At 40.5% G+C, this 10,000-nt stretch overlaps 2 protein-coding genes across 2 annotated transcripts in view; one reads left to right on the top strand and one right to left on the bottom strand.

The window, feature by feature from the left end:
• The window catches only part of LOC113818292 (E3 ubiquitin-protein ligase lubel), a gene marked incomplete in the record, with an annotated part of 87,401 nt that extends 85,185 nt beyond the window's left edge, over positions 1–2,216 (top strand). The window contains 1 exon segment of the mRNA XM_070135889.1: positions 107–2,216. Within this exon segment, the coding sequence (XP_069991990.1) occupies positions 107–145 (39 nt within the window).
• An 840-nt stretch (positions 2,217–3,056) lies between these two features.
• On the bottom strand, positions 3,057–9,868 carry LOC113818341 (Dynein axonemal assembly factor 3). The gene is made up of 9 exons (XM_070136211.1): positions 9,799–9,868; positions 9,324–9,436; positions 8,647–8,828; positions 7,766–7,912; positions 7,212–7,510; positions 6,892–7,031; positions 4,699–5,637; positions 3,931–4,046; positions 3,057–3,394 (listed from the first exon to the last, which is right to left on the bottom strand). The coding sequence occupies exons 1-9, from the start codon at positions 9,866–9,868 to the stop codon at positions 3,262–3,264; spliced, it is 2,139 nt and encodes a 712-aa protein (XP_069992312.1). The 3' UTR covers positions 3,057–3,261.
• Between the last annotated feature and the right edge of the window lie 132 nt (positions 9,869–10,000).

Here is a 10,000-nt window from a genome sequence, read left to right on the forward strand (position 1 = left end):
GATTATGTGAATATAGATGAGACGAGCCCATGTTTCGAGTGCCTGGCCATGCACGGCTTTAGAAGGGAGGATCCGTCGCTAATTCTTGTCTCTTTTCCCTTCACAGCTGATCAAGGAGCACTTACCTCTCGACAGCACCGTATAGTGTTCTCCTCGCTGCGGTATCCCTCTGGCCCCTTCAGCTCCCACATCCGGCGGTGCTGCTGATGCTCCTGCGTTGTGCATAGCGTCAGGAGGTCATGGCGCTGACATCGCAGCCCGCAACGTCAGACCAAAGAGTAGAGGGCAACACGCGATGTCTGCCTGACACCGCGAGATGCCGTAAGAAAGTGGAAGTGCGAATATAGAAAAGTCCTCCACCTGCCCGCCCCACCAGCCTTCACGCCCACAGCCCGGACGCCTGTGATGTCTCCGTCCCTCCGTCCACCGCCCGCCCTGGAGCGCCGCCCATCCCCCGCCGCCCATCCCCCGCTGCGCACGCCAGTGTCGTGCACCTCAACACGACGTAACCAAACTTCACGATTGTGAATCATGATAAAGACCAGTTTATTTTGCCCGACGACGACGTGGCGATTTACCCCGTCGTCATCTTAGCCAGAGATGGACGACAATTCACTCCGATATTTAGGCTGTGATAGATCAGTCTGGCCTATCAAGGTGATATGTACAGATATGTTACCGAGGCGTCGCTGCCTCTTTTTACTACATGAACTCGACCAGTTGTTACCAAGATACTTGTATCGGTATGCGTGTGTATTAGATTCGATATGTATATGGGCCATTGTAACTTGAATATCAGATAGTTATTGTAGGTTGTGTGAGTGAAGATATATTTATAAGCAGCCCCATGCCCCCCGCCCCCCTGGCCCCTCCCTCAACATCAGGTTGCCAGCACCCTCTTCTAACCCTTCACCCCCAGGGGAGTCAGTGTCAAAGAGCAGGTTCTCGCTCTTAATGCAGCTCACCTGTGGAAAATTAAGACACCCAACAGGTATGCTGGAGGTCGGGATTCAACATGTGATGAATAGACTCGGTTGCGCAGGCAGATACTCTGTGATAACAATAGATCAGTCATGAGAATTAAATGCGACGCTAGCAGAAGCACCAGACTACTGAGAAGAGGAAATAGTGTCCAGTACAGCCTTAGACAATACGTAGTCCTTGATTCTTTTTAAGTAATACGTATTCCCTTAGAAGACTGCACACTATTTCTCAGTTCAGCAGCAAGAGGTGAGTCATGTAACAGCTGGCTACGTTTAATGGTTATATATATATGCCTTTACGCACTTTCTATCATTCATAGAATCATGATACTTCAGTGAAAAAAAAATCTAGTGATGCTTATCGTAAGGGTTTGGACAGAAATCGTAAACGTTTTGATTACTTTTGTGACCATCTCTATTTCGATGTCTTTATCACCTCTTTGGTTTGTTCGGTCACATTATTTTGATTTTGCCCCCCCCCCCTTATTTTGATTTTTTTCCGTTTCCCTACGTATCCTCTTTCTTTTTTCTTTCCTTCATTCCTCCCTTCATCATCAGAATCACCATCATCCTCATCACCATAAGAGCATGACAATTTGTTAACTGGCTCGAGAGTTCGATGACGTCAGAATTTATTTCTATGACGTCACAGCATACAACACCCTCATTCATCAAAACAAGAATAAATAGAAACCCATTCATAATCCCGACTACTATTCCTATCCTGATCCTTCACTTCTTCACGTCTCCTTTCATCTCAAAAGTAGCACTTCTTTGACATGATTTTTCTTTTCACATTCTGAAATCCATAAGTTGTAAAGGGTATTCAAGTTAATACTTTCTTCCTCTTCCGTGTAGATTTTGCAAAAGAAATTCATCATTAAATTCGTATAGAAGGAATTACAGAATACATTTCTTTATTCACTATCTATATTAATTTTCCAGAAACCTGAACTTCAGTTTTCTTCATTCTTATTCATTTATTTACTTGATCTAGACAAAAGTTTATTTATTTATCTGGTCATCTACTTATCTAGTTTATTTATTAATGTCTTCATTTTAAGAGATATAAGGATATACAGTAATCGGTGATGGGGGGTGCCAGGGTGGCCATGTGCCCCCCCCCCCTCCCTCACATGCCACTAATCACTCGCTTTATATAAAATTGTTCACATCCTTGTCTCTCACATGTATACAGAGAATTTGGGACTAATAAATGTATTATATCAACTACCTCGTCTTTCTTTTCTACGCATCTGGAGAATGTTTTCACCTACGTTATTCTTATTAGATAATAAAATTGTGTAGATGGAACAAATATGTAGTTAATTGAAAAAATGATGTCAAGTTTTTGTTGTGCATTGTATGCATGTGCTGATGTAGTAAATAGAAAAAAACACATAGTGGTGATTCTGTTGATAATAGTAATTATCATATTGATGATAAATGAATTGATAATAATTATTATTATTGCCATTACTGGTATCCTTATTAATATTATTATCACCGTTCTTATTAGCAGCAATGCAATCAACGCGAAATGTACAAGTGAATTTTCTCTTTTTCTTCTAAAAAGGACAGTTTGAAAGTAATTACTGAGGCTATTGGAAAAAATACCAGAACAACCCCATTAGCGGAGAAGCGAAAACCGCATTTTATATTCTGCAAGACTATTCAAACGTGAAGAAATCTCTTGTTGCCAATTAAATATTTTGCTGACTAGGAATAACAGATCCTTAAATCAATATTAATAATTATCATCATTATTAGAAGTATTGATGATGATAATGATGGTGATGGTGATGATGATGACGATGATAATGATAGTGATGGAGGTGGTGATGATGATGATGATGATAATGATAGTGATGGAGGTGACGATGATAATGATAGTGATGGAGGTGGTGATGATGATGATGATAGAAATAATAACAGCAAATGCAATAAGATTATTTATAATAATGTGATTAATAAACAGTAATTGTGGTAATGGAATAACACAAATTAATATAATACCCTTCAGAAGACCTTTTTTTTTTTTTTTTTTTTTTTTTTTTTGAAGTGAACGTACAGATTATGCATCTTACAATATGGGACGAAACAGAAATAAACATGTCCCTAAACAAATGACACAAAACGAGAACAAGAGAATCAGAGGCACAACAGGCAAACGAGGCCATCATCCGCGTGTCCGAAATATTTCCTCTACATTCCCTTTAGTTAATTATGTGTATATTCATGAGCATAAGCATCAGAAAATAGCATGTCCGGCGCCTTTTCACATCTTCCTGCCGAAGCGGAGGTGGCAGAGAGGGGGGGAGTCCTGCGCCACCCACCCAGCCTCCTCCGCCGATGTCCGGACCCTCGCCTCGTACTCGGCGACCTGGGCATCGGTCAGCTCCGGGAACATTCTGGAAGGAGGGTATGATGGAGGGCGCTGTGAAGGAGGAATTTCAAGGGGGGTCGTTGCGAAAATGGTATTATGAAGGAATTTAGGTATCTTGAATTCAGATATTTGGATCCGGGAACATTCTGGAAGCGGGTTGTAAAGAAGGGCGCTGTGAAGAACTCAAGGGATGGCGTTGCGAAGTCGGGCTTCATGCAGGAATGTTTTGTAAAAGAAATATATATATATATATATATATATATATATATATATATATATATATATATATATATATATGTATGTATGTATGTATGTATGTATGTATGTATGTATGTATGTATGTATGTATGTATATATATATACATTTTTTCGAAAATAATTGCATCATGATTGAAGTATGTTAATCAAATAGAATTCAAAAATATCTTCTGCAAATATTAAGAAATCCTTGGCACATAACTATCAGAAAGGAAAGGCACATAAATTACTTCCTATCAAATCCATGAGAAGACGAAGAAAAAGGAAGAAGAAATCGCTGAAGCCATTTTCGAAGAGAATTACCTGGCCGTTTCCAAAAGGAGAGTCGTTTCAGGGAGAATGTGGGCGTGGGCGAGCGAGGGCGTGAGGAGGTGCGCCGTCGCGACTGAGAGGTACACCATGTCCAGTCCTCCTTGAATCTACCGAGGGTAAAGAATTGCCATTAGCGAGATAGATAGATAGGTAGGTAGTTACGTGGGGAGAGAGAGAGAGAGAGAGAGAGAGAGAGAGAGAGACAGAGAGAGAGAGAGAGAGAGAGAGAGAGAGAGAGAGAGAGAGAGAGAGAGAGAGAGAGAGAGAGGGGGGGGTACATAGATAGGTGATATTTACATATATGTATATATATACATATATATATATATATATATATATATATATATATATATATATATATATATATATATATATATATATACGTATATATATGTATTTATGTATACGTATATATGTGTATAGATAGGTAGACAGATAGACGAATATATATATAGGTATTGATATGTAGATGTGGATAGAGAGAGAGAGAGAACTATAGACATAGCTGTATTTTTTTATTATTTACCTATTTTCTAATCTATACACACACACACGCTCTGTATGTATATATGTGTATGTATATATATATATATATATATATATATATATATATATATATATATATATATATATATACATATATAATATATATATATATATTAATCTATTTATTAATTATAGAGAGTTAGAGGTCTGTCGCCATGTGTCCCTATGTACCAATTTATCATTTGAACTGCTCTTCAGAACTTTCATTCTCACCTCTGATAATGTGCTGAGGTCATTTAGGCGTGTTGGAGACAGCAGAACCACCTCCACGCCCTCCACTCTCAGGTAGTTCTCGGCAGTCCTGTGTTCCTCGTCCTTTGTTGAAGACTGCGACGAACTGGATAACTTCTTGGCCCGGCCGGAAGGATCTGGTCTTGATTCATGTTGTTCATTAAACTCATGCACTCCCTCACGTATCTCATTTTGAGTCTCTTTGCCCTTGCTGTCCTGCTGAATGTTTTCTTTCGCTCTTTCCGCTTTTTCTTTTCTCTCTTCCACTTCATTATGATTTTTCGTCATCTTCCCTTCATCTTTTTTACCTTTCCATTCATTTTCCTTGCCGTGTTGGTTGTCTTGTGACTTGATCGTTGATTCGTCAATTGACCCTTTGCTCGAATCATTCTCTGAACAACTATCTGAACCACTAACTGAGTCATCATTCAAACTGTTACTCGATATATCCCTCGATGAGTGATTCGAATTGCTCTTCGATCTATCACCACTCGCCCCCGGTTTTTCTCCTTCGCCTGATCCCGTTTCACCACTGGAACCACTGTTTGTTCCACTTGATCCTGTACCCGTCCCATCGCTTGATCCAGTTTCGGTTCCACTTGATTCCTCGCCCGATCGACTCCATTCACCGCTGGTTCCATCACTGGATCCACTTTTTGATCCATCCCGGGAACCATCCATCCTTTCGTTAATCGACCCGCTTCCATTCGATTCATTGCCCTGTTCGTCATCTGATTTAGATTCCGCTTCATCACTAGTGGCACTGCTGCGGCTGGCGGAAGCGCCGCTTGATTTACTGCCTGTTTCACTGCTTGAATCGCTAGTCGCTTCACTCGAGTCACTGCTCGACTTACACGCCGACCTTTTCCACAAATTTCCCAGTAAGTTCTCTAAGTTCCACTGAGCAATTTGCGTTCCATTCTGTAAAATAATCATAGAAGTCAGTATACAGTTGAGAGAAAAGAAAGATAATCTATTTACCAAAATCGCCCCTTCAAAAAGACACAGAATCAAGGATGTAAGGGGTAATCCATAATTTTCATTATTATCACGTCTACAAAGCGTAGACTTTTGAGCACCCCCCCCCCCCCCCCACCTAAAAGTGTACGTTAGCGTGTGAAAAATGATAATGGATCAAGTTCTCCCTATCAGTATGTGGATTCTTATTTTGTGATTCTAAGAAAATTTTATGAATAAAAAAAAATATCTTGTTATATTGCTTTTTCACTTAATTAAAATCAAGAGTCTGGTGCAGGACATTACGAAGAGCCTACGGAATTTTTTCCATATGCTGTATTTTTGTTCTTTTTTATGACTACAGATAGTATGATGCAAATGAAAAGTGTTTAAAACAATATTGACATATTTTCCCAAGTTGAAATAAATTAAACATAAAAAACTGCTGAAACCACCCTGGTATGAACTGACATGATGTGGCAGACCGAATGTCATCGCGGCGGAAATTTCATCCGAGGTCACTTCAGCTGGGTTTTCCAGCTGGGCATCACCAAAGGCAGAGCCACAGTCCCATAGAGTGACTGAACCTTCAGCCCTGCAACACACACCCCATGAATAGTCGTATACGTTTTAGATAAATCAAGTAACAGGTTCACTGTCGCATTTTCTTGTTAAACTAATATATTTTCTTTAAAGATATGTCAATGTCGCATTTTCTTGTTAAACTAATACAATTTCTATAAAGAGATGTGGGTGCATTTTATGCTGTTGTATGTTGCTACATTATTGTCTTAATAATGTACTTATTGTATATTGCTTTATGCAGTGCAATAAACAAGAAAGTGACCAGGGAATCCTATAACCATCAGACTGACCCTACGCACTGTAACTGTAATCTAATATTCATCCGTTTATGATAGTGTATGGGTCAATATTAACATTTACACCCATTTTATTAATCATCTATTGTTTAGAAAATAGTAGAAATGCTTCTGTGGTAAAGCGGCCAGCCCTGCTGGCAACACGTGGCGCGAAATGTGAACCATAGCGGCCGTCGATTCGCCCACTGACAGATCATCATTTTTCACATTCAAAAAAGTGTACGCCTGGTCTTAACCCCCCCCCCCCCCCTGCCGCGTACGATTTGTACGCTCGCGATAATGATGAAAATTGTGGGTGTCCCCTAAGGGAATTTTGCGAGACAATACAAGCACTGACACATTTGCTTCTCCCGTTCTCCTTCTTGGTGACCGAAGGGGAGGCGGAGGCGAGGGCCAGGGCGGGGAAGGGGCCGCTCAGGACGTCTCCCCAGTAACCGACGCGCCGGTGCCGGCTGCAGCCGTCGTGCACCGTTGCCACTGTGGATATGCGCGTTTATAGTAGACACAAATTTATTCATAAATGTGTGTGTGTGAACATAAATACAAACATTATATATAAAATTATATATGTATATATATATATATATATATATATATATATATATATATATATTTGTGTCTTCATTTATATATACTTTATATACGCATACCCCTCACCTGACGCCAGAGTGGTGTTGGCCAAGATGGGTCTGGAATCGGTGGCGGTCACGAAGGCGTGGCCGCACATCCTCCACTCCAAGAACTCCTCTCCCCATCCCGCCCCCACGCCCACATACCCGTCCTGACTGTCACTGACTTTCCCCTCGTCTTCGCCCTCCGCATGCCCGTCTCTTTCACCCCCGACCACGCCAGGCAGTTCCCGAAGGCGATAGGTCATACGCATGTGCCACGCCCATTCCGCATCCGCCTGTCGGTAATCGTATCTCGTCTTGAAGAGTTGCCGAAGTCTCACGTCCCTGGAGGAGGAAGGAAAATGGGCGTTTCTTAAGAGGAGGACGCGGTACGTAGTGCCAACAAAACCGATATTTTCATTTGGTTTCTTTTGTTTAAGAGTCTATCTCTTGGCATACACTTTATCAATTTCCTCGAACATGTTTTGCCAAATATCTTTTGAAAATGGCAGTTCACCAATATAAAACCACCACGGGACACAACCCCACGGAGACTAGTGCAGCTCCCTTCAGAGTGAGTTCTTGCCCTCACGAACTCACCAGGCGCGGGGTGGGTCGTAATCACGGTGGGAGAGTGTATACCACGACCTGAAGACTGCATCCAGGGCGTCTCTCTCTCGGTACTTCAGACGGGAACACGAGACGATGCCAAGGAGGGAAGGGTACCGTGCTGCATCCGTGACCCACCTGAAGGAGGAAATTGGAAGACGTGAAAGAGAGGAAAATCAATTAAATTCAGAAGCACGGAATTTAAAAAACAAAAAGAAGTTTCACAAGGAGAAATGCAATTTAGAATCAGAGGTAAGGATATTAAGAAGCTTCATGTAAGAATAAATAAGATTTAGAAGCAAAATAACCAAAAAATAATGAAGCGAGAAAAGAAAGTAAAAGGCAATATGAAAATGACAGCTATGAGTTTTATGTACATTACTCGAAGAAAATAAAGAGCATTTCATTTGCATAAGCAATACATTGCCTATAGATAAATATATGCATATATGTATGTGTACATACATACATATATATATATATATATATATATATATAGAGAGAGAGAGAGAGAGAGAGAGAGAGAGAGAGAGAGAGAGAGAGAGAGAGAGAGAGAGAGAGAGAGAGAGAGATAGAGAGAGAAAAAAAAGGAGACGGAATGAGCAGACAGAAAGATCGGCAAATGTCCTTAACAACATTGCTCAGTTACTCTATACAGCATGCATGTCAAAACAGATGTCACTTTAACATATATAAGATAGAAGAAAAACCCACAAAGCACAAACAGGATTTAAAATAAGACAATTTTCGAAATCCTCTTGTAAGAATTCGAAACTGCTGTTTTCCTACCATAATACCAATACGGTAGTGTGTTCTACCATTCTTCAAATATTGGATAAACAATGATCATGGTAATCAGTCTAGATACTTACAGGCAAAATCTTCGAGAAACTACTTCAAGGTAATCCTTAGTGACTGGTCTGAGGCACAGATTCCCCCAGAGGTCGAGGAGGAGGTTCGCCCTCTCCCTCAAGCCAAAGCCGGGTTCCAGGCAAGCCCCGAGGAGCACAAGAAGCCGGGCGTAGAGCTCCACCTGGGCCTCCAGAACGTACACCTTGGCAAGAGTGATAATGATAAGAATGCAACAAAAAGAAAAAAAAAACATACACACTTAAACTGTGCTGTGATTTGTTCGTGTATTTTGCTCGTAGATACGGTATATAGATAGATAAGTAGACAGGCAAATAAGAGACAGATATCATATGGTGATCGATAGAGAGAGATTGACTGATATTGATATATATCAAAGGTAGGTCCGTGTATACACACGGATTTATGCCTATGTATATATGTATATATGTGTGTGTACTTATATATATATATATATATATATATATATATATATATATATATATATATATATATATTTATATATATATATATATGTGTGTACATATATATTTACACCTATGTATGTATATGTATATATATGTGTGTATATCCATTCATTTATTTATTAATTTGTTGACTTGTTCATTTAGACATACTAGCGTTTATTTAAATTGTTATTGTACATTCTTTGAGGAAAATCAAGACTTCTAAAACTCACCGTGAGTCTTGCTCCGGGCCTGTTGGCAACGTCGGCAAGAGTCATGAGAAGGTGGCGAATGTCCCCAGCCCCCACGACAAGTACTTGCACCAAGTCTGCCCTTTTATTGCCATCTGCGCCAGATTAGAACTTGTTAGTGAGGTTTTACGTTTCTCAACAGGAGATAAATCTCTCTCTCTCTCTCTCTCTCTCTCTCTCTCTCTCTCTCTCTCTCTCTCTCTCTCTCTCTCTCTCTCTCTCTCTCTCTCTCTCTCTCTCTCTCTTTCTCTTTCTCTTTCTCTCTCTCTCTCTCTCTCTCTCTCTCTCTCTCTCTCTCTCTCTCTTTCTCTATGTATGTATGTATGTATCTAACTATCTCGATTTATCTGCCTGTCACACTTGATACAGACGCCTTCCCCATTTTTCACTTATACCTACCGTCGTACTGTACACATTTAAAAGAGATCGACAGAACATGTTTATAATTGTAACTTACCATTGATGTAATTCAAGAAATTCAAAGCGGGAGAAAATCCCCACCAGTTGAAAAGGCCGTGCCCGTGCATCGTCAACTGAGCTTTTGCGATTCAAGGAGGAAGGCCATGTGCGATACTGGGGGGGGATGTAAACAACTTTGGTAACCATAGCAACGGTTCTGGCCAATAGGAGAACGTCTCACTCGGCCGACCAATCAGAGG

Source organism: Penaeus vannamei, chromosome 21 (assembly GCF_042767895.1).
Source record: "Penaeus vannamei isolate JL-2024 chromosome 21, ASM4276789v1, whole genome shotgun sequence".
NCBI lineage: Eukaryota > Metazoa > Arthropoda > Malacostraca > Decapoda > Penaeidae > Penaeus > Penaeus vannamei.